Source organism: Homarus americanus, unplaced genomic scaffold, assembly GCF_018991925.1.
Source record: "Homarus americanus isolate GMGI-L3 unplaced genomic scaffold, GMGI_Hamer_2.0 scaffold30858, whole genome shotgun sequence".
Taxonomy (NCBI): Eukaryota; Metazoa; Arthropoda; class Malacostraca; order Decapoda; family Nephropidae; genus Homarus; species Homarus americanus.
In genome coordinates, this window is record NW_024737697.1 from 683,350 (window position 1) to 709,246 (window position 25,897).

The window sequence follows — 25,897 nt, forward strand, 5'->3', positions numbered from 1 at the left end:
ATATACAGTTATTTCACAACAGTCTGCAAGCGAGGAGGAGCAAACAGCGGCGGAGGAACCCCAGTCAGAGGAGGAGGAAGCAGCCGCAGAGTCTCAGTGACTCACCACCCTCCTCCTCTCCCACCCTCCTTCTCTCCTGCGTTCCTCCTCCACTCCACTGCCCACCACACACTTGCTCTACCACCTCCGCCCATCGGTGAGTATCAATACAAACTTAGTAGTTGTATATGTATGCACTATTTTCTATAGAAATGGCAATGAATTTCTGTACAGTATATGTACCTAATGTTTTTCACGGGGCAAAGGGAGGCTCAGGAACGTAACTCCCGTATTTTATCTATTTCATATGGGGAAAATTGATCCACTTAACGTTGTTTTGTATAACGTCGCTTTTTAGGAACGTAACCCCGACATTAAAGGAGGACTTACTGTAATAAATAACACAGAACTTCCGTAAAAAACATTTAAACATTAACAGATAATACTCAATGTTTGTGTAGAAGGCTGGCTTCCTCTACGAAGGAGAGGACGTCCACTCCCACAATACCCACTCCTCCTCCTAGCACCGAAGAGAGATGGTAAGACCCGTCTCCCCTCCGGCACCGGAAGTAGTGCTTATGATGAAGATCTCTGAGACTGGGGCACTCCACCAAGAAGTATTGAACAGTCAGTGGGACCTGGCAGTCATCACAATGGGGAGGCGGCGCCCTCTCCATTAAAAAAACCCACAAGTCAGCTGTGTGTAGTCAATGTGGAGGCGGGTCAAATTAGTCTCCCAGAGGCGTGACAGTCCCTGATATCCTCAGGCTCCCAATGCAGGGTGGATGTTGCGGTGCTTGTTTGCTCTGACAGTATCCCACCTGCACTGCCAACTTGAGTGGATGGCAGTGAACGAGAGTGACAAGCAGCAGTTGGGTGACAACTGGAAATGATGGTAGGAGGAGTGACAGTGGAAGGGACAGTGGTGATTGGTGAAAAAGCAATGAGGAAAGACAGTGGCGATTGGAGGAGAGGCGACAGAAGGGATAGTGGCGATCGGGAGTAGTGGCATACGTGGAGCAATTCGGTGAAGAGAACAGAATTGGGTGAGAAGGGCGCTTGTCATACAATGTACATATGTTCTGGTTTTGTTTTTTTGAAAAGTGGATTATTAATTGAAAATACAGTTATAAACTTAAATGCTGTTCCTGTTATTGACCTACCAATACATGAGTAAACCGTAAACATCTCTGACAACTGCATAGTAAATAATATCTTTCACTGTAAGTGAAGCACCATCACTAACAGGCAATACTGTACTTGTACATAAAAAAGTCAAACATATACACTAAAGTACTAACAAATTCATAGTGTGGTTTGCAATAAAATCATTCCACAAGAAACAAAAATGAAGAAAAACTATCTACGGAAAAATAAAGTAAATACAGTTAAAGCAAATATGGCAGACTGCCCGAGGTCAGAGGCTGCACCGAGTTCATGCTGGAGTGAACGCTACACTTGGACTCCAGGTTTGTATGACCGTTTTTTTGTGTCTAGCTTTAGCCTTCCTCAAGCTCTGGTTCAGTTAAGCCTGGAGACTTGATTGAGTGTATTAACAAAGGTCACTGTACAAGTGGTTTTTCTAGTAGTGAGGTGAGTGACCTCACATCACTATGGGGTTGTGGCCTACAAACTTCACAAGGTTTGTATAAATAAATTAAATCAGTCAATAAAATGTAGACACAATTTTCCTTTGAAAACCCATCTTACAATCCCATTTCAAGCACTTTAACTGACAATGGTAAGTTTTGTCTTAAAAATTAAAATTTGCCCCAAGTAAATAATGAACTTTTGTGAGCTTATTGTCACCGCCACCTGCGGAAAATGTTTATTACCTTATCCCCATATTATCAAGATACTGTAACTTGTCTGTATTATCAGGGTACTGTAACTTGTCATCATTACTTTCTATCAAGAACGATTTTGTGAAATCCTCCCTTTGTGACTGGGGAGAGACAACACAACCCCCAGAGAGCTGCCGGTGAATTGCTGATATGAAGTCTGTCACTATCAGCAGAGGTTGACAGCTGTTGAAAATAAGTCAGGCACAAAATGCAAAAAGAAATAGCCAGGTTTCAAATCAGGCAACATAAGTGTTAGCAGAACAAGATAAGCTCTAGAAAGCTGATGCTCATGAATACCTCCTTTCATTCTTCAAAATCTTGCCTGGGAGAGACATCATATGACTAGCCTGACCTTCACACCAAAAAGTGACAATAGGCATCTCCCGGGTTACAGAAACTCTGGTTACGGAAATTCGCTCTTACGGATTTTGTAAATTATGACCAATAAATTCGTGATACGGAAAAAAATTCACATAAATTATACAATTTATTTTGTGTGGATTTCTTGGTGGTTGCTACAATACTGTACAGTGGTCCCTCGGTTAACGAATGGTTCGATTAATGAAATATCGGTTAATGAATTACCTCCCATAAGGATCTTCAATTCGGTTAATGAACAAAAATTCAATTAACGAAATCCTTACGACAAACACGTTTTGTTGTGAGCATCAGCTGATGGGCTAGTCTGCCAATTCAGAAATCTGTTCTATGTTTACATTCATTTCCAGTGGAGTAAATATCAAGAAAATTGTGCTCTTTAATATTTGTGCATTTTTTATTTTAAAATAATTGGTCATTCTAAAATTTAGCCATCCAAGCTCTGTCTACATAAAGCTTTTCAACTATTATTTTTGGCTCGATATATGTAACTTTATTCATTTATTGAAACTCATTTACATGCACACACTGTCCTAAGGGCAAAGCTGTACTGTACATGTAGTCAAAATAATGTACAAAATGATTACTAAAATTTTTGACTAGTGCAAACTATCGCATGTTTACATTCAAATTAATCACTATCTTATAAGAACTCCAGCTATGTAAATTATATTCTCCCCGGTCACTTCTATGACATTTTGTAAGCAAAAAATATAAACTCAATCTAAAGGACATAAATAAACAAATAAATACTTCACTAGACCTTGGGCACGACTGTCAAACATGTCACTGTCACCCCCCCCTCCCTCCCAGCCAGGGATTGGTGGTTATACAGTAGGCTTTAAGTTTTTATCTTATATAATATCACAGACTAAAGTTAGGAGAATTTAATTTGCATTGCTGGAATCCTTGCAAGACAGTGAATAATTTGAATATAAACGTCATATATTTTGCACGAGATAAAAACTTTAGTACATTAGTGTACTGTAGTACATTTTAGTAATATAAAGTTTTTCAACTGTATTTTTGGGCAGATTTACATAAATTTCTTCATTTATTTTATTCATTTACATGCACACACCATACTAAAAGAAACGTAAAAGAAATAAATGACCGAAGTGCAAACCTGTACTGTACATGTACTAAATGAATATGGTACTAAAATTGTTATGTCTAGTGCAAATTATAGCTTGTTTATATTCAAATTAAATCACTATCTTACAAGAATCCCAGCAATGTAAATTATATTCTCCCAGGTCATTTCAGTGACATTTTAAAATGAGAGAAGCTTAGTCACTTAAGGACTGTTAAATAAACACACACAAGACCTTCGGCTCCAACTGTCAAATATATCACCTCACCTCCTGCTGGCTCACTCCCTCCCTCTCTCTCCCCCAGCCAGGGTTTTCCGCTTACAGTTTTTATCTTATATAATATCACAGACTAAAGTTAGGAGAATATAATTTGCATTGCTGGAATCCTTGCAAGGCAGCAAATAATTTGAATATAAACGTCATATATTTTGCACACGAAATAAAAATTAATCACCTGTATCACATTACAGTAGTGATTTAAGAGTTCTAATGTATATGTACGTATATATATAGTTATTTAAGGGCGATTTAGGGGAATTTTTGGAGTGTTTCTGACTTTATGCGTTTTTGGCTTTACTTTGTATGTACTTTTCTGTGAGCTGGAACCAATTACCCAATATCCCATTGAAATAATGGATTTGGTTAACGAAATTTTCGGTTAACGAACGACTCTGTGGAATGAATTGTGTTCGTTAACCAAGGGACCACTGTACAGGGCGAGGCAGGAGCCAGTAGTGCCCCTCAGTAACTCTGAATGCACCACCTCACCTCACCTAACGCGGCACTCAATATCGTTTGTGGTAAGTTAAATGCAAGTGTTATGTATATTTATTATCTTATTATATAATAAAATAATCAATGTATGTGTAAAAAAAAAAATAATTCATAAATGTGCTTGTATTACATCTTTTTGCCAAAAATATTTCCTTGGGAATGCATCTCCAATTATATAATGGAAGTCAATGGGAAAATTGGTTTCGCGTTACGGACAAATTTTCCAGGACACATACTTTCCATAACCAGGGGGCTGCCTGTACATGGTTTATGGGGTGGAGACATAACCCTTTACTAAATACTTGCAGGGAATGAACAAGCTTGGTCCTTTTGTTGTGGCTAATATAGCATATTGAGTGTGATCCTTTAAGTTTCCTCTCTGCATAAAAATGAGTATGATGAGATAAACCATTAATCTGAGAACAGCCTTGCGCACTTCTGCGAGTGATGTACTTTGTGTCATGGTATTTCTGACAGATCTCTTCACCGAGACGTATGACTATCCAGTTCATTTTGTTTTGGAAGTTTCTACAGTACGTATATAAAAAAGATAAGACCAAAAGTACTTTCTCGTAACTCATATGTGGGTGAGAGAGACATTTGGCTGAAGTGTTAATAAATTTTCTGATCACGAGAAAATGCCTTTTAAGGAGAGAGGGATATTTGAAGCAACAATGAACAGGACTCTCTTTAAGACCAGAAAGACTGAAGACAGCATGTGAGAAATATCTTTCTAGACGACCGAGCGCTTTAACTATACCTTCTTGAACCCACCCTCTGTAAGTTGGCATTATTATGCAGGGATCAGTTTAGGTAACAACTTTATGTCAGGTTAAATCAAAACATGAATGTCATAGCAATCTCTGTATGTGTGTTCTTACAGGAAAAAAAAATATCTTTCACCACAGGACATGAATTTCCAAGTCAATAAAGTACTTTTATCCTACAAGAGAGACAGTTCCTAAGACACAAGGAACACTTAATATGCCAGTTCACTGCCCACATTATTTAGAATAGATTAAAATGAGAATTTTTTCTAAAGGAAAGATATTAAAGGAAACACACAAAACAAAAAACTATCTCAGCTGATGTGTTACCATTCCACTTCCGAGACAAATTAAACATTCAATTATTTAAGGAGTGAGGCAGTCGAGTGAATACAGCACTAGTCTCCTGTCCAAGTGAAGGCAGTTGAGTGCAGTGCCGGCGACACTGCCTCCTTCTGTACCAAAGACTTAGTATACAATGTGCTGTATCCACTCTGTCCCTTATGCCTATAGGACCCACTTTTACCTTTTTTTCAAGTAAGTTGAGGATCACTTGGTACCCGTCAAGCATACTGTACAAGGATTTACTTACATTCAGATAATATAATGCAGTATAAACCACATATATATATCCTGCAGTTAATGTTAAAATCAATATAAATCTACCGAAGATGAGACAAATAATTATTTATTTTATTTTTTCTAAAGATACATACAGTATAATGTCTGAAAGCCAAGGGAGCCAATAGTGGTACAGTACTGTACAGTATGAGGTACAGTATAGTACCTGGTTGGGTTTGTTAAACTTCTCATTGCATCAAGACTGACTGGACTTGAGGTATGAGAGGAGGAATTCATGTGCACTGTACCCTACCTATTAACCATCTTGTTCTCTTAGTGTGTGTGTGTGTGTGTGTGTGTGTATACAGCATATACATATATATATATACACACAGTATATGACATGATTCAAACCATTGCTCATTTCAGCTTACATTGAATGACTGACACGTATGTTAATAACTACTGTCAGCCTCTCTTAGTGGGAATTGGTTCTGCAACATAGTACACTACCCATAAGTGTAATACTTTGTCGACACGATAAAAGAAATAGTGTTACTACAATGCTCTGTAATAGTAAGAAGCCAATGATAATGGTCAGCAATTGCATATGCTCAGATACATGGCCTGACTGAGTTACAAAGGTTGTTTTACTTTGGCATCCACACAGTAAACAGCTCTGGTAGGTCAAGGTCATACACAAGCTAAAATCTTCTTGTACTGGACAAACCTTCCCATACAATATTGAAAATGTAAACAAAAAAAAACTTTCTCAACAGTTTACCTTACTATACACTGTCAACACTCACGCTTCTATGGCCAACTGATGAGTTTTCTTTCTTGTTTTAACTTCTTCTCATTTTCAGTCAATTCCTGAAACAGAAAAAGTGGTAATGGAGAGAGACATCCATTCCAAACATTGTTAAGTACAGACCAAGCTCTATACAGATTTCTGTAGTAGCTCTGGGTGACACACACACATACACTGTTTCTGCTAATTACCTTATTTCTTTTTATTCAAAATGTACTTGGAAAATCAAACTTTTCACCAACTGCATCAGCAAGTGGTGGTCACAGTGGTTGTGACTTGATCTGGCCTCCCTTACAAGTACAGTACATTATCATCATTTTAACCTTTCACTATCTTCATAAAAGTTTGGTTCCATCATTCTTTTATCTTCTCCTTTATTCCCCCACATTCATTTGTTAATTTTCCCACTCCTATTCTCTATACTACTTGAGAATACTGTACAGTAAACAACCCATATACAGGATGCCCATAAATGTATATTCCCTTCATGTGTTTGACCTGAAGACAATTATTTCTTTTATCTGTATTGTATATACAGGAAAACCTCAATAAATTGGACTTCAATATATCTTAATTCTCTTTTTTTGGACTCGGAGATGCTCTGGTCACCAGAAATACTATAAAAAATCTTATGATATGCACAACACTTTCTGAATACTGTACAGTGGTTCTTGTCAGATTTGCTATAGGCCTACTGAGAACTAAGACACTTGAGTATGTAAGCAGGCTGGGGCTGATCAGGTGTTGCCACATTTGTCAGGTTTATTTATTTATTGATTCAGTATTATATTCTCATATGATTGGCCTCTTATGGTTTATGGTTCATCATGACTAATATAACATCTTCAGTAATAGAAAAAATACAATACTGTAAGTAATTTGCAATATGACTTGAAAATAAAAGGAAAAGTTGTATCAGGTTATTTACTCAAGACGCATTCATGCGAGAGCTTTCAGCAGACCAGCTTACAACAGGAGTCACTATAACACACTGTGTAGTATTTGATTTTGATAATTCTAAAGACACCTTCTTAAAAATTTTATTTACTACCTTTGAGTGTTATATGATGACTCAGTTTGGCTACTTGTAGACTTAGACAAATGATCAATGAATAAACAGGGTATAAACAGATGCTTAATACTTTACACTCCAATAATACTTTATTGATGCTACTCACACTACAATAGTATTTATTAAGTGGTGGTAAATATACTGCAATAGTATTTATTAAATGATGACAAATACACAACTGTACTGAACTAATTTACGAAGTGTTGAAGACAGACATTATGATAAGCCGATCAGCTGTTTGCTCTTTGTAAACGATAACTCGTGGTTTTCAGTGTGGGATTCTTTTTTCAGGAAAGCTGGTACTTTTAGGATAATATTTTATCAACCTGGCACCATATGATCCTAAATTATATTTTTTTACGGGGATTAGCCCACCCGGGCACAGGTCACTGACCCACATTGGAGCCTGGGGGGCGAAAATGTAGTAGTAGTAGTAGTAGTAATAATAATAATAATAATAATAATAATAATAATAATAATAATAATAATAATAATAATAATAATAATAAGTTCATAGTAAATAGAATTTATAATAAAAAATTAAATAGTAATAACAACACTGATGATGATGATGATGATTAAGAACAATAAAGAAATTCAAAAATTTAAAAAAGATCAATAGTGAGAAACAATATACAAGTACAGTATGTATGTTGTGTTGTCAAAGTAAGAGAAGCAATTGAGACCCCGCAATTGTGTGTAAATGTGGCAGAAAGTCAGATCAGCAACCTGGGACTTGGTCACAATTTTTGTGATGCCATATGGAAGCAGGGTCTACCATTAGACAATACATTATGCTTCCAATATCTTCCCAGGCGGTAGTACCTCCCTGTTTGATAGCTGCCTACTACCTATGAATTGTGGTGGAATTGCATAAAGAAGTGTTCAGGAATCTTTTGGGAGAGAGGGGAAGGGAGCCACCCCCCCTCCACTCTGCCAGCTGCTCCCAGATAAATATTTGTCTTCCACATACAATATACTGTACTCCTACACTTAATTGTTCTTATTTTTATCTTTATAGTACTGTACAGTATACAGTACAGTTTTCTCTTTATTTACAAGACAAATTCTGTGGTTACTTACATATAACACTTTACAATAAATAACAATCAGCTCAGTGACAACAGTTGTTGACAACCAGACTTACACGTCTCATTTTCAACCAAGAGAGTTCTGTTTCATATCTTTTTTTCTTGTTAATGTAATATTCTTTTAATAATCTTGGTATATCCTTAAAGACCTTAGTTGAAGAAGTGCAGTAATAACACAACACCTGAATTTCTTTAAACAGCTCAGATAAGCAGTGTTATCTCCAGCCCCCCATGTATTCACTTTTTTCGGACCGGGGTCTGCCCCAATTAGTTTGATTTATCGAGGTTCTACTGTATATTTGTGTGTGTGTCACACACACACACACACAAAATACATACAAATAATTAATAATGAGAAAATCCTCTCAACTACAGTAATCAAAAACAAGACAACGAAATGTACTGTTATGCCGAGGCATAATTTAGTACAAGCTGAACCTCCCTAATCCGGCACCCTTTGGACCTGACCGGTGCCGGACTATAGAATTTTCAGAACCACAGGTGGTCTTTGTAAAATACATAGTATTATCGATGTGCCATCAGGCGCATCACATTTAAAATTTTGCTCCTAATGTTTCTCTGGGCATGCTATACTGTCCTAAGGGCAAAGCTGTTCTGTACATGTACTCAAAATAATGTACTAAATGATAACTAAAATTTTTGTCTTGTGCAAACTACAGCACGATTATATTCAAATTAATCAATATATTATAAGAATTCCAGCAATGTAAATTATATTCTCCCCGGTCACTTCTGTGACATTTTATGAGATAAAATCTTAGTCACTCTTAAGGACAGATAAATAAATAAGCACTAGACCTTGGCATCAACTGTCAAACATATCACCTCACCTCCCTCCCTCCCGTCTTCCCAGCCAGTAAACGGACCATTTCTCATCCCTTAATTTTAGCTGTGTTGATTTATGAGTGTTTGTTTTAACATAATACTACAAAAAACAATGTTTTGTTTATTCTAGGAGATTTGGCTGAGGTGCATCTGGGTAGACTCAGTCTTTTTAGTATTTTGTGTTTCTCTCAAGTACCAAACTAAATTATTCCATTTAAACAACACTGTTTTATTGCGAATTCAGTTTAAAGCGACCTCCCTTGGTACATATCTTGTGTTATATCCACGTTCTACTGTACAGTGTAATTGTAATAAACGAAAATATATAAACAATAATTCTCATTCTGCACTTAAAATGACAAAATAGTTACGGTACCTGTACATAAATTGGTGATGTTCATCTGTAAAGGAGAAAAAATATCTGTACAGTAAATGAAATAATAAAATAAATATGCTTAGGAGGCACATTAAGGGTAAATAACAAGTGAAATATTTCAGAAACACTTAAGAACATAAGAATGGAGGAAACTGCAGCGGGCCTATTGGCCCATACTGGGCAGTCCCATTTACACCCAACCCCTATTGCTCATATATCCATCCAACCTATGTTTGAAGCTACCCAGCATATTCGAGTTAATGATGATATTTGGTAACTTGTTCCATTCATCCACTACTCTATTTCCAAACCAATGTTCAACTATTTGGCACCTAAATTTAAATTTGTCTAATTCAAAACAATTGTTATGAGTTTGCTCCGGCTTGGATAGTTTGAGTACCTTTGTAATGTCCCCTTTGTTCAGCCCTGACTTCCATTTATACACCTCTATCATATGGCCCCTCACTCTACGTCTCTCGAGGGAGTGCAAATTAAGGTGCTTTAACCTGTCTCTGTACTCGATGTTCCTAATGCCTGGGATTAGTCTTGTCATTCTCCTCTGAATTCTTTCCAAGGATTCTATATCCATTCTGTAATACGGTGACCAGAATTGAACTGCGTAATCCAAGTGAGGTCTCACTAGCACAAGATATAGTTTTAAGATGACCTCGCTGGTCTTGTAATTAACACTCCTTTGTAAGAACTCAAGTATTTTATTAGCCTTGTTTCAAGCAAATACACATTGTTTACTTGGCTTAAGATTCCTACTTATCATTACTCCTAAATCTTTCTCAGTCGGATTTCTCAATAACATCGTTGTTCATCTTGTATCTGGTTTCCCTGTTTACATCTCCTATACTGAGTACTTTACATTTGTCCACAATGAATTTCATCTGCCATTTTTCAGACAGTTCGAAAAATTTGTTTAGATCTTCCTGCAGTTTTGCGGAGTCCTCATCAGATTTAATTACACGCCCTCTTTTAGTGTCATCGGCAAATTTACTTATGTTGCTGTCTATGCCGATATCTATGTCATTTATGTATATATTAAATAATAATGGTCCAAGTATTGAGCCTTGGGGAACTCCACTAGTGACGTTGCTCCAATGGGATTTAATGTCGTTAATGCTCACTCGCTGTTTCCTGTCCTGTAACCATGCCCTAATCCATTTTAGAATATCTCCTTTAATGCCATGAGCCTCCACTCTTCTTATTAGTTTTTCATGAGGGACTCTGTCGAAGGCTTTGCTAAAGTCGAGGTATACCACATCATAATTGTGCCCCTCGTTCACTGATTCGAAAACAGATGAAAAGAATGTTAATAGATTAGTTAGACCTGAACGCCCGCTTGTGAAGCCATGTTGGGAATCATGGATCAGCTTGTGCTTCTCCAGGTGTTTTCGAATAGTTTGAAATGATTGCTTCCAGTAATTTGCCTACAATTGATGTTAGACTGATTGGGCGGTAGTTAGAGGATAGTGAACTATCTCTCTTCTTGAAAATCGGTATTACATTCGCTATCCTCCAGGATTCTGGTAGTGTACTACACCCGTTTTTAAGGATATGTTAAACAACTTTGCTAAGGGCATACTAAGCTCTTCCTTACATTCCTTTAATACTCTGGCAAATATCTCATCGGGACGCTTAATTTTTTTTCTTCACTATCTGTGTATATAGTCGGTGCCTCGGGTATCATGTTTAAATTTTTGGTGGTGAAAACTGTTGAAAAATATTTATTCAGATTATTGATCATTTCTCCGTCGTTGTCAGTAAGCTGGCCGGTATCTGACTGTATTGGTCCAATCTTTTCTCGTGTTTTAGTTTGATACATTTGATAGAATCCCTTGGGGTTTGACTTCGCCTCCCTTGCTATCTTCAGTTCATTATTCATTCCTCTTTGCTTTTCTTATCTTGGTCTTAACCCTACTGGCCAATACCTTATAATAATCTCGAAGGTAGACTTCACCACGATTTATTCTCCTACCTATAGCCTTCCTTTGTCCAATAATATTCTTTAAATAATTATTTATCCATTTAGGGTCATTGTTGTTTGATCTGAGTTTTCTGTATGGTATGTTCTGCCTTTGTGCATTAAGTAACTCATTATTTAAATTGTTGTGGAACTCGTCAACCTCAGATCTCGTTATCAGGTCATCCTCAAACGTCAGATCTCCAGGTAAGGTGAGGTCGCTCTCTGTGGGTACATTGTGTGAGGTCACCTTATGTGAGGTCAGGTAATTCACCCCCAAGTGTGATACCCCTTCTCTCAGCTGCCTCTTCAAAGTTTGCCTTTCTGAAATCTGAAACTTTAGAGGAATTTTTCTTGCGGCTGTCCTGAAATTCTAGTTGGAATCTAATTTCTTTGTGCTCGCTGTTAGCAAGTTCGTTCCTTACCTCGTCATTAATGATGAGGTTTTCTCTGTTTGACAGAACTAAATCGAGTATATTATTACCCCGGGTGGGTTCGGTTATATGTTGGCTTAGGAAACAGTCCTGGAATGTTTAAAGAAAATCCTCTGATTCTGAGTTACCCGTAAGGTCAATCTACTATACAGACTTTGCTATGTATGGAAGCCCTGCTCATTTCATCCCAAAGAAGTCGCTCATTAACTCTATCAAGATTAGGAGGTCTATATATTACTCCTGTGATTAATTTTTCCCCACCATCGATTAATTCTATCCAAATTGTTTCTGTATTCTGCTCAGTTTTTATTTCATTATTAATTTCACACTTCAGATTATCCCTGACATAGATTGCTACTCCGCCTCCTTTCCCAATCTGCCTATTGGTATGGAATAATTTGTAACCTGCAATTTGGTATTCGATAGGTAACTCACGTGAGTCTAGGTTTATCCATGTTTCGGTGAATGCTATTATATCGATTTTTTCGGTACATACCAAGGCCCTGATTTCATCCATTTTGTTTCTCATACTTCTACTGTTTGCGTAGTAGACATTTAAGTTAGTCATGTTCCGAGTTCTCTCTTTGTCGCGTCTGGATTTTAACTCCCTGCCTAATTTAGTTTTGTCATAATTCCTAGCACTATTTCCCTGTAACCTTTCCCTTTGTTTACCCGCTCCCATTGCAGTCTCCTAAACCCCCGTGCTCATATGTTCTCCAAGCAGTTTAAAGACTTCGACATCTTTTGAGCTGCCCTCTCGAGAGAGCCAGCCAAGGTTGCCACCCCATCCCTAGCATAAAGGTCCCTTCTGCCGTAGAAGTTGTCCCAGTTGTCAATGAATGGGACTGATATTGACTTGCAAACTCCGTCAAGACGGACATTGACACCAACTGCCCTTGACAACCATTCATTGCCAACTCTCCTTCTAGGAAGGACACCACATATGATAGGGATCCCTCCCTTCGACCTAATACGTTCTATAGCTGTCTTGAACTTATCAAGAAGCTCCTCACTCCTACACCGGTCAATGTCATTGCCTCCTGCACTGAGGCAAATAATGGGTTTGTTCCCATTACCAGACAAGATATTGTCCATCCTGTCAACTACATCTCCCACCCCAGCTCCTGGCAAACACACCCTCATCCTATTTTTATTTTTACCACAAAAAGCTCTGTCCAGGTACCGTACCTGGGAATCGCCAACAATTAAGGTTTTCGTACCTTCTTTGTCAGCCTTGTCCCTGACTACGCTAACGTCCAATTCGTCTATCAAAGTAGTGAAAGAGTTGGTACACTTAGCTGTTGTTGTCGTATCCTTGGCGAGTCTTTTCACCATCTTGGTGTGTTTTTTCACCACCAGTTTTGTCGTCCCTTTCTTCACAACCTGCCATTCGCCTGAGTTTTCGTCAGACACGGGCTTTCCTTGTCTCGTTTTCTCCTTCATCCTCACTATCACTTCCATTTAATTCAAGATTTCTTCCTTGGCCCTCTCTAACTCTAACTCGGCCCTCTGAAGGGCACAGCCCTGTTCCCAAGTAGCACTAGCCATTACTGACAATTAATACCCGGGAGCTAAGCCTGCCGTGACCTTGCCTCTAGTCAAGTCAGAACACAACTTGAAATACCTAGGAACGCACCAAACTCCACGAGGACCAGATGTAAACAAAGGGTATGCCGAACCATGGATACTAGCGCCGGTGGGTACTGGAGGCCATCTGGCTAACGAAAATTTTGCCGGACAATGGGAAGTGCCGGACAATAGAGTACTGGATTAGGGAGGTTCAACCTGTATTATAAATTGTTTGAACTAGGTGTTTTGATTATTTTCTGTTCCAAGCAGCAGTTATTTTGGCAAGTTGAGGGAGATTTTTTGGTATTTATTGATGTATTATCTATGGAGGGAAAAAGTAGAAAAATATGTGTGAGTTTACACACACACACACACACACACACACACACACACACACATATATATATACAATACAGTACAGGTAAAAGAAATTACTGTCTCTAGAACGAATGGCTCCCTGTCCCGACCGCGAAAATGCCAGCAACTTTTAAACTACCCTTAGACATTCTTGGGTACATCCAGGGTGTCATCAGCGAATAATCGAAGTTCGCGAATTGCCAGGGCATGCTATACTGTATTGCAATGTGATCCCACAAAACAAAATATTGCAATATGTGACTGCTGTACATTTTATCCTAAAGGATGCTTAACATTTTCTTCGTTCCATGCTTCAATATATATCTCTGCCCTATTACCATCCACTCCCAGGGCTTTCCTTAACCTAACCTCTTTACAGTGGTCCCTCGGTTAACGAGCACAATCCGTTCCAGCAGGTTGCTCGTTAACCGAAAAACTCGTTAACTGAAACCATTGTTTCAATGGGTTTTTGGGTAATTGGTTCCAGCTCACCGAAAATTGCCTAAATTCAACGAAAAAGGTAGAAAAGTACACTTACTTTGAGGTGTGCATGTAGAAGGCTCCTGGATGATGATGGTGGGAATTAGAATGGGGGTGGAGGAGAAGGGAGAAGAGAAGGCATTGGGGTGGAAGAGAAGTCACCCCATGGCACCATTTCACCCAATAAATTTTAGTTCTTTTGGTGTAATTCAAGATTATTTTCTTTAAATCAACACTGCACTGCATTATATATTGTCAACATGTAAAATAAATTTCAAAATGACCAATAATTTGCTTGGAAACACAGAAAAAAAGCGTTTAGTTGAAGAGTCTCTCAAGCAAGATGTTACCCCCACTGAAAAGACACAAAGACTGATGCCTGTTTGGTGTGTTGACAGGCTGGATGGCGTGCATAAAACTAGTTTCTTTACCTTCAATTATGTTCAATAATTGTTAAAATGACTAAAAAAGTTAATATTAAACTTTTAAAATTATTGAATAGTATAAACTTCTTGATATTTACTAAAATAGTAAGGAACTTAAGCCCAAAAACCGATTACTATATTGGCGGACTAATACTACAGCTGGTGGACCGCCAAATGCAAGCGAAAACATGTTGAAGTCGGCTCGTAAAAAACTCGTTAATCGAGGGATTGCTCGTTAACCGAAGTTAAGAATCTTATGGAAGGTAAATCGTTAACCGAAATCTCGTTAACCGAGGCGCTCGTTAACCGAGGGATCACTGTACTAAGTTATGCCACTTTTAAAATTTTATTTGGTTACCACCAGACAGTTTTATTCAGTAAAGAGACACCCCTCCTACCCAAGGGTTTAATTTGCCTACTGCGATTTTTATCTCTTCTTAAGATAATGTCTTCTGTGTCTACTTCCCTCCTCCATTTTCAATACCCAAACAAGAAATATTTATCTTTTTTATAATTATGTTTTATCAAATCTTTAAAATATTCCTTCTACCTACAAACTATCTTTCCTATTTCCATTAATATCACTTTATCTTTTATTCAATTGCTGTCACTCCCTTCCTCTTTCATATTTTTAGTAAACTATTTTCCATCTCCTACAAAATCACTGCTTAATTTCTCAAATTTTCAACCTTTCCTTCCAAAATACTGTGTACTATTTTCTTTACCCTTTTATTTTCCTCTCCATATTTTCATTCCCTCTCTCACTTCATCTTCCATATATCTGTGCATGTTTTTCCTCCATACTAGTCTTTTCCTTGCCACTGCTTCTTTTGTTTGTGTTTTACCATGCACCTCCTCCATTTTTTATTCCAAACTAATTTCTTAGAAGTTGACTCTACAGCTTCACTTAGACCCTAACTTATATCCTCCCTTTATGTAAATATTGGGACTAAAGTTGACATTCATGTTGCTGAATTTGAGATTTACTGACACAAACACTTAATTGCTAAAAATTAAAGGCTAAAAACATTAACACTTTCAGCATTGTACAGTACATGTATTTACCTTCTCAGGTGACTTCTCTTCACCATTCACCGCTTTCAACTTTTTCATTTCATTCTCAGGTGATTCTGTACTTTTTCTCTTGAGCTCAGAGATTTTCTCTCCAGGTGACAATCTCTGTACTTTACTATCTGGAGACGGCTCACTTTCCTCTGAATTCCGTCGCTTGATGACAATAAAGTCAAGGCTTGAACCCGAGGTCTTGGCTGTGCCACTCAACTTGATTACTTTCCGTTCAGGATTAATGCATGAAGGAGGAGGCTTCAAGCGCTCTCCAGCAGCAGCTGAGTCACCCTCAATGGTATTGGTTGAGGACAGAAGGGAAGATCTTCCTTTCGATTCCATAACAAGCCTGTTAAAATTAAGAATGCGTGTGACTCATAAAGTTATATACAGTAGTTTGTTTATATATAGAGTACTCAAGAAAAGGACAAACTTCTACACTAGACAGAAATAAATATTTAAACCAAGACTGAAACTGTTTCTCAGCCCAAATTAGTCAGTGTGCAAGTGTGCTATGGTAAACTTGAAGGAACCAAGACTTTCCAAAATAGTCACAAAATTTTAATATCACATGCATGCACACACACATCCAGCCCATACTAATCGCTTAAGAACAGCTCATTCCCAATCACTGAAAAAATTATCAACAACTCGTAGATAACCAGTGCGTTCACTCCCTGCCAATCTTACTTTTGCACTGTTACTATGTTGAATTTCCCTGTTGTATGACCTTCTCTTCCCCCATTGTTAATATATATCATATTTGTATTACTTATGTTACTTGTACATTATTTGTCAATCAAGTGACCCATTCCTCACCCATGTAACTGCATATTTTTAGTCCTTTGGCTGCCATGTTCCTCCAATAAACCGTAACTTATTATTATTATTACACATACAGTACAGGGGGTCTCCGGGTTAAAACGGGTTCCGTTCCTGAGGGCATTCTTTAGTCGGATTTGTACACAAGTCGGAACACATGCTGGTGCATACTGTACTTACAGAACAATGTTTAAAATCCCACTACCTGTATATCATAGCATAAGTCTTTGTATACATCTAAAATCACTTAAATCAAGACAAAAGAAGAAACAGAATGACAACATACAGTAAATGAAAGTAAAAAATAAGTCATCAGGTAAATAAAATACTGTAAATTTCAAGTTTGTACCTGTTCGAAAGTCGGAGACCGCCTGTACACACACATGCACATATATTAATGTCCCCTTCCAAAAGAATATGAATATCAAGGAATAAAAAGTAAGGAACATTGTTGATTTAAACAAGTATCAAACTTGTTTAAAACAGACAACAGTAGAGTGAAACCCCTATTTAACGGACTATATGGTGAGGAGTCCATTATATTGAGGGTCCGTTAGACATGAAATCAGCCATCTAATGGACTATATGGAGAGAGAAGGCTGAGGTACCACTAAAAATGTCCTGTACTGTACAAGTCTTTCAGCACATCACATTACAGTCCAAATGGTCAAAGCAGAACCACAATGACACTATGTTGTTTACTGAGCTCATCTGATATCTTGTTGGAATACACTCATAAACCGGTTTGTTAAAATATGTCTGTTTTTGTTCAGATTATTATGCCAGGTGTTTAATGAGTTACATTCTTGAGGCTTGTTCACAAGTCCAATCTTCCTGTTGTAAATAAATAAATAAATAAATAATTAAAGAATATATAGTACAACTTTAGCCAATAATAAATACTGTACAGCAAATTACTCTATAGTTTATCATACCAGGCTTTAACAGTACAGTACCCTGTATTTTAATATATAAATAATTTAGAAATGGCTTGAACTGTCAATTGAACATCTGGACAGGTTTGTTCATGTCTGAAAGTTTGTCAGTCAAATGTTCATAAATAGCTAAATGAGCTCCTATACTAACAAGTCCCTCCAGTTAGAAGAAACAGACACTATTGTGTACATAAGTAATAAGTTTAGTACACCCAGCCCTCGCTTTATGTTATGGTTGTGTTCTGCGACAACACAGCATAATGGGAATCCGCATAAAGCGAATACTTAATCTTATGGGGGAAATTAGGATATGTTCCACAACTATTGAAGTCAACAGTAGTGCTATAAAAGGTGTGGAAAAATCATTAAAATACTCTCAGGTTGGTTAGATTTAAAGATAATATAATATAAATCTATAAACCAAGACATATGAAGAGCATGGGTACTTGTGTGGAAAGTGAAAGTGTGTGGACTGGCTGACTCACCACTCCAACCGCGTCCTGTGACGTCACATACAGCACAATAGACACACACAGTGTACCATGTTTCACAACCATTTCTGGAGCATTAACGATATAAAAGTTGTAGAAAAATCATTAAAATACTATAATGTGGCTTAGAAATAAAGATAATATAATATAAAACTAGTGCCCCATGTCTTCCACATAACGCATAATAAGGAATCTTTCTGCATAAATTGAATTGTGGATAGAAATACGGTCACCACATAAATACAAATTTGTAGATAATGAATGCGCATAAAGCGAGGGTCCAGTGTATACGATACGTAATCTATATTATGCACTATAGTTTGAATAGTATTATACAGTAGTCTGTACTATGTAGTTTGTATAGTATTAAAGTGGAAGTGAGATGTATTGTTTAAGTCTCACTGGCAAATCAAGTAATGTGGATATCTTTTTAACATGAGTAGAACACAATACAAAACTTTTATATTTTTTTAAACAGAAAAGATACACAAAATTGCACTGCCTAACACCAGGTAAAGAAATACTGCTTACTTACTTCTGCCAGTCCTCCACTTCCGTCTTCCTCTCTCTTTTTTCTCTCATCTTGGTCAAAATTTTTCCCCTTCGATTGTCCCGGTATTCACGTTGATGCTTTGGGCTCACGTACTTATAAAACAGAGCGATTATACGAGCTCTATCTGCCTGTTGTAGACCAGGAGACTTTACTCCTCTCTGCAAAAATAAATCAGTTAGAGTTGAGGGACATCTCAGAATATATTTCACTTGAAAAAGCTTTAAGAAGAACTGTCCTATTCAACACCTTACACATACATTTCTGGGATGCTCTCCTCAATTTGCTGGGTACTAAATGATACGTTCTTGTTGTGGATACTAAATAAAAGCATTTTGTTATGACCTTAGGTTGTACAGTGATTTCTCCTTTATCTGGGTAATGCGACGACTCTCAAAGCCGGAAAAACCCCATCCCCAGAATTTTCCGGGTACGGGGAAAATTTTCTCAGAATTTTCCAGAAAATGTGCCCCTCGGAAAAGCATTCCCAAACCCGGCTTTAGAAACGATTTTCTGAAAACAAATTTAAATTCCGGCTATTGGAGAATTCCAGTTAAGAGGGATTCCCTTTTTTTTTTACGGGGAAGAGTCCACCCGGGCAGAGGTCATCGACCCACAACAGGACCTGGGGGTTGAAAAAATAAGAGTACTGTATAAGGAAATTAAAAATAGAAAAGAATAAGACCATACAGTATTAATCTACACCACGAAGATGCTGGAAAACCATTTTTTTTAAAGAGATAGATTGTATGAGTATGGAAACACAGAAGAAGGCAGAACATTCCACAGTTTGGCTGTGTGAGGAAAGAAGGATGTACTATAACGGGTTATTCTAGCCTGACCGACATCCACAGAGAAACAGTGGGCACCGCGGGCAAGACGAGTGTTACGAACCCACGGCCTTACCGGCGGTACACAGGATGCCAAATCCACCGAATATTGCCTATTAAAGCACCTGTAAAAGAGAGAGAGTGAAGCAACATTGTGGCAAAGAGAAAGGGAAGAAAGATTATCAACTAAAGGAGGAGAGTCAATGAGATGAAATGCCTTTGATTCCACCCTATCTAACAGTTGGAGAGAAGAAGAGCCACCCCAGATATGAGATCAGTACTTCAAGTTAGGACCAATGAATCCCTTATACCTGTAAACTTGAAGCAACTGCTCAGGAGTGAAGTAGCTACGGCATCTGTACAGCATTCTCAGCTTTTGGGAGGCAGCTTAGCAATGTAGTGGATGTGTGGCTTCCATGACATACAGTATTAGAGGAAATGGCGAGACCTAGCATCGTGACCAATGATGTATCGATATCAGCCTGCGACTTTTTTTTGAACCAATCCCATTTGCAGTTTTCAAAGCAGCCTGGGTACGGATTTGAAATTCAATGGTTGGGTGTCAATCGTGCTCATATGATTAATTTAAGTTTATTGCCGAATTTTATGAAAAAGACAATATAACTATCGAATTTTTTTGTAATCAGTGTTCTCCCTACGTCCGGTGAGTGCCCGCACTGTAAATTACTGTGTAAATTTAGAAAGGACAATAACCAGCGGTTCTGCAATCGCTCAGCCACCCTCGCCAGGAACGTGCTGCACCTGTGTCACTCAAAGAAGGGTCTGACGAGGCGGAGGTCGATGACCCTGAACCTATCCCAGGTCCTTCCACTTCTAATTAAGGTATTGTACTTTCGGACATGGTGTGCCCCAAAGTTTTAAACTACTGAAACATTTAGGTTAGTTTAAGCTAGGCCTCCCGCTCCGTCCCGGCTAGGGGTTAGGTTTTGTTAGGTCAGATGACTCGTTTTCTCCCCCACCCAAAACACCCGATTCCCCAAAGGGTTCTCCCCCATTATTGTTGTGGAGGGGCAAAAACTAGCAATTTCCGCCAAAAATGCACTCGGAAAACATATTGGTCAACCCCACGGAACTCATGTCCTAAAGTAAAAATTTACCTATATCTTTTCTTCATATTCATCCCACAGCTTCCAGAGATGGACTTGTTTGTCATGATTTGTTTTTCTTGTGCACTATATTAGCTTGTGCTCAGCAGCTAGTTGTAATTGGAAATCAACCATTGAGGCTTCTGTGTGAAGAAGAGGGTAGAGCGAGATTGTTTTTAGCTGCTCGGTGGTTTATGCGCTGGTGCCAAATCACATTCATTTGTTCTGTATTTTGTTTATTTACCAATGTTGAATCGTTTTCTTTATTAAACAATTAATATTCATGTATAATAATAACAATACTCCTCGAATCATATGTATACATGTGTAATTTCTATAAGTGTAAAATAATAACTTACAATTTGTCACTAATACCAGCGACTGTTAGTGGTGACGAAACGGATTTGATATTGGTGACGAAATGGGGTTTTGGTGACGAACCTGGTTGGTGACTTAATGGATTGGTGACGAAATGGGGTGTATCCTCAGGAGTGTATTAAAAGAGGCACCTTGGCCTCTTTCTCACCCATCAACATACACACACAACACAACCTTAATTAAAATAAACCATACACCCTCAAACAGCAGCTCCTATATTTTCCAGTCACTATCCCCTATTACCCTGAACGAGTCACGGTATAAAGAAATACTTATTACAATTTTATGTACCAACTTCTTCCACCATAATACTATAACACACCTCCTTTAGAAGATCTACCATCACTTGCATTTGAAGAATTTCCGGCTGCAAGTAACTAAGTTTTTCTTGTTTTTCTTCAGTAACTTTAACATTACCACGCCGAGCCATGTTTGTTTGCAGGATGATTAGTGTTAAAGAAGTACAACGGACAGGATATTTAATTCACAATTATTTTTCCTAAAGGTAGAAAACCTGGGCTTAACCTAAATTAAAATGACGAATCTTATAATCATTTTGATCTTTTTAGTTTGATTAAGTTTTTTATAAATTGTCCCTGTCGCCTAAAAAAGACAGTTGCGTACCCTAGGTTGTGTATTCATTTTAACATTATATATTTTGGTGTTTGTTTTGGTTCCCTTGAAGGTTAAGATCCTCTAAATTATCCCAAACTTGTTAACGGTACTTAAGGGAAAAGTAAATGACGAAAAAAAACCTTATCTTTAAGTAAAGATTTTTATTTTGTTATGCATGACATAAAATAAATATATTTTCAGTCTACTGATAAGATTAAGTGAAGCAAAAACTTTGACCAATTAACCGAATTGAGTAAAGTATTAAACCTATATAGTGCAGGGGAATATGTGTTTAATAGTAACATTATATCTAGAATACTGTCGGAAATGACTTTTAAACATTGCACTTGAAACAGGATTAATACTTTTGTGGTTTCATGCTTATTGAAATATATTATAACAGTGTACTTACTGAATCCTACACCGAAAAGTTGAATTCAAATATATATATCTATCTATCTATCTATCTATCTATCTATATATATATATATATATATATATATATATATATATATATATATATATATATATATATATATATATATATATATATATATATATATATATCAGGAATAAAAAGTATGAAATAAAATATACAGGGGAGTATTGTAGTGGATTCCTCCCCTACAAACGCTTGTCGCTGAGTAGCCGACCCTGAGAATTCCCCAGTGTATGCCTCGTGGTCTAGGTCAACCAGCGCCGCCTTACATGAGGTGGTCAACTATTTCCTTCCTCCATCCCATCCTGAGTGTGAACACAAACCCAAATTATACCCCACAACACCACCTCCTCCGCTCCTGCCTGGCGGTCCTCGCTCCCGCTGGCGAGCATGGCGACCCACAAGCTGTCCTCTGAGCACCCTCACCAACCAGCTCTCTCTACATCACGCTTGTAACCATGCTGCCTTCCCAGCACCAAGCTGCATTGTACATCCAATACAACATGTATATAGAGAGCACATTGTGAGTTTCCTTTCTCCATCCCATCCTGAGTGTGAACCAAATAACCCGTACCCCACAGTATTACCTTAATTCAGACGAGCCTTAGTGAGAAAAACACAACAATTCACTAGAGGCCATATCTCAAAGGGATGGCTTTGCTTTATACTGGTGTAATGCCTCCATAATGAGGAGGTCTGTATCACAGTCGCTCCTGCCAAGAACTGAGAAATCAGACAGCGAAAACGGGTGGTCATGTGGTGGGCGTGGTTACGAATTGCTGAATGTGGTGGTTGTGCGATTAACTGGCCTGTTCGAACGGAACGGCCCAAGTGTTCATGGATGCGAGTTGTCAAATGTCTCAAGTGTCTTATTTAGTGTTTTTCTCACTAAGGCTCGTCGGAATTAAGGCAATACCCCCCTGTATATTTTATTTCATACTTTTTATTCTTGATTTTAGCTTTGTATGTAAGTCTCTCGTCATTATTGTATATCACCTGTATTTTTTTTTTACTTTTTCAAAACTTTTTTATTTTTAGGCTCATGATGGAAAACGATTATTTCCGAAACGTTAGCGATTAAAAGAAGCCCACATGGTCAAGATGTTTGTGTTTACCCTTGTTCTCTTCGTTATATACAGTATATATATATATATATATATATATATATATATATATATATATATATATATATATATATATATATATATATATATATATATATATATATATATATATATATATATATATATATATATATATATATATATATATATATATATATATACACCGCATGGTTCATGTGTAGGGATTCCCTCGTATTCCTAGAAGCACTGGGTTTGGTCTTGGGTATATATTTATCGATCAAATGGGTCACTTTACTAGTTATGATATTCAGCGTAGTGTCTACGTTCTTGTGCCTCAATGAGTCAGGCCAGTGGATACACCTCATCTCTTCCCTCATCCCGTTGTAATTTCCTTTGTAATATTTGCACCTTGGCCTGGCCTTATCCTGAACTAGGTAACAGTTAAATCTGAATGACAACACTATATGTATCTGAACCTGCTCCAGTGCTGGTCATGTCTTGAAAAAGCCTACACTCGGTGCCGTCTCTCGCAGGTTGTTCCAAGAGTTCACAACTCTAACTCCGAAAAAGTTTGCCCTCACAGTTTTCTAGACCTGCGGCTTCTTCAACCTTGAGCTGCGAACCCTTGTGGGGTGGGCGTCCGCCAGCTCCAGGTATGGACACTCGACTGAGTAGTACCCTTTGAGACGTTTATACACCTCAATTAGGTCGCCCCTTGCCCGTCTGTAGTATAAGCTAGGCAGTTGCAGGCGCTCTAATCTCTTTGGATAGCTGAGGTGCCGAAGTGCAGGCACCAGTCTGGTGGCCCTCCTTTGGATATTTTCAATCAACTGACAGTACCTAGCATGTCTCGGGGACCAGACGGGGTGACAGTACTCCAAGCGGGAAAGCACCTCAATCTTGAAGATCGTTATGAGGGACTGACCGTCTAGATATCTGAACGACCTTCTTATAAGACCTAATAATTTAGTTGCTTGATTCACCTCCCTTCTCACAATGGCCCGAGAACTTTAGTTCATTGTCATCATACATTCATACACACCCAGGTCCTTTTCGCATTCAGTCTCCATTAATACAGTTTCTTCGTCCCGTTGGGGCATTTGATGCGCGTCCCTACCGTTGGTACGACCCAGGTGTATCCTCTTACACTTCGTGATATTGAATCTTAGCAGCCATTTCTTCGACCATTCTTGAAGCCATCCCCCTGTAGGCCCAATACAGTATTTCTTGATAACACCCATCTCAACATTTGTCCCAGACCGGGGAATGAACCCAGGACACATTTTAAAAGGCTCACGCGTTATTTTCTAGTTTCAGTTATCTCAGTAAGCATTATCAGAGAGTTCGACAGAAAAAGAAATATACAAATTAGCAAAAACATATGTAGTGCACTATAAATGTAAAAAGCAAATTATTGAAACAAACAGCAAATTCAGTGACGTTATCCCAATGATAATTATCAGAGAGAAGTTGAAGTATGTTATTTACAGACACAGGTAACAACAAATATCAAGTTAAATGAAGTTTTAAGGGACAGACCGTACAGCGGACCTCGCTTTGAGGAAACACAGGCCCTCGAGTGTCTGTTAATTTCTGGTTGTCGTTGGGTTTTTTGTTTTTCGTGAAGGATTCTATTGAGTGAATGAAAATTGAGGACTGAGGAGTCTCGGTCGTAAGCATGGCCTGTTATTCCCTGGTTTTCTAATATCTAAATCTAAAAATCCTTGTTACATTGTGTTGTGTAGTTTTACCTTGTTTGGGATAACATTCATGTAACATTAGTGGGCTTTTTTTTTAAGTAAAACTGTTCCTTGCCGCATATAATTATTCTGGGTTCGAAGTAGTTGGCTGCTTTGAGAAATTGAATTGTGAGAGTTGTTTGCCAATGTCAGTGTCAATGAAGATTATGGGCAAATTATTTTACAGTAAAGTCCTACCTAAGAATTATAGTTCCTCGTGTAGGCTGGAATATCCAGAACAAATAAGAGAGGCCACGGTTACTGATTGGAAATAAGGTTAATTTTGAAGTACTGTAGTTCAATTGTGTTTACCCCTACTGTCATGTAAGTAGACAATGCGTGCGTACAGTCATAAGTGCAGTACCGTAACTGGACTAAGAAATATAACGGAGTTTTGATGGAACTATTCTATGGGAAGTTAAACATGAACCCAGGAGGGATTAATGACATTTCTAAAATTACAGCAGTACAGTGATTGGGGGAAATGAGGTCAAATTATATCCACGAAGCGAATTATGGCTACGCTTGGCAGCCGACATTAACCTTGCGGTTAGAAAGTAATGTCCTATTTGGCATTGTTTATATTTTGTCACGGAAATAACTTGGAGGAATTTTTCGAGGGGAACTTAAGGAAAAAGTTCGCTCACTAAATGACAACACTGATTTCCTGGCACGTCTACAACCATCAGGTTACTCTCGGGAAATAACTCCATGTCTGATATAATTTCAATAATTTACCAGCACGCAGAAGTTAATTTTCATTTCTCAATATTTCAAACACCAAGACGTAAGAGAAAACTAAACATCTGTATTTAAATTCGTCAATAATTTTCATGGGCACAATGAATGTAGAATATAAATGAAAATTAGTGGATGGCACCTCAGCGGGCATCTGGGAAACTAGGGGTGGGAGGCAAGTGATTCACACAAAGCACCACAGAGGGTCAGTAGCATG

The 25,897-nt window shown here is 37.9% G+C and overlaps 1 protein-coding gene across 2 annotated transcripts; it reads right to left on the minus strand.

Moving 5' to 3' along the window:
* Window positions 1–4,980: 4,980 nt before the first annotated feature.
* On the minus strand, window positions 4,981–21,500 carry LOC121873525. 2 transcript variants are annotated; one of them, XM_042377123.1, is made up of 5 exons: window positions 21,387–21,500; window positions 18,736–18,911; window positions 15,953–16,301; window positions 9,654–9,678; window positions 4,981–6,330 (listed from the first exon to the last, which is right to left on the minus strand). In XM_042377123.1, the coding sequence occupies exons 1-5, from the start codon at window positions 21,492–21,494 to the stop codon at window positions 6,320–6,322; spliced, it is 669 nt and encodes a 222-aa protein (XP_042233057.1). In that variant the 5' UTR covers window positions 21,495–21,500; the 3' UTR covers window positions 4,981–6,319. The 2 variants fall into 2 exon arrangements, with proteins under 2 accessions (XP_042233057.1, XP_042233056.1); XM_042377122.1 differs by lacking the exon at window positions 9,654–9,678.
* Window positions 21,501–25,897: the final 4,397 nt, after the last annotated feature.

What these genes read in the sequence shown, in the direction of transcription:
- LOC121873525 (XM_042377122.1), bottom strand. Translation starts at nt 21,494, where the DNA reads ATGGCTCGGCGTGGTAATGTTAAAGTTACTGAAGAAAAACAAGAAAAA. An exon ending in GAAGTGGAGGACTGGCAGAA is followed by an intron (nt 16,302 to 18,735) that starts GTAAGTAAGCAG and finishes TAATTTTAACAG; the next exon opens with GCTTGTTATGGAATCGAAAG. An exon ending in AAGAGAAGTCACCTGAGAAG is followed by an intron (nt 6,331 to 15,952) that starts GTAAATACATGT and finishes TTTCTGTTTCAG; the next exon opens with GAATTGACTGAAAATGAGAA.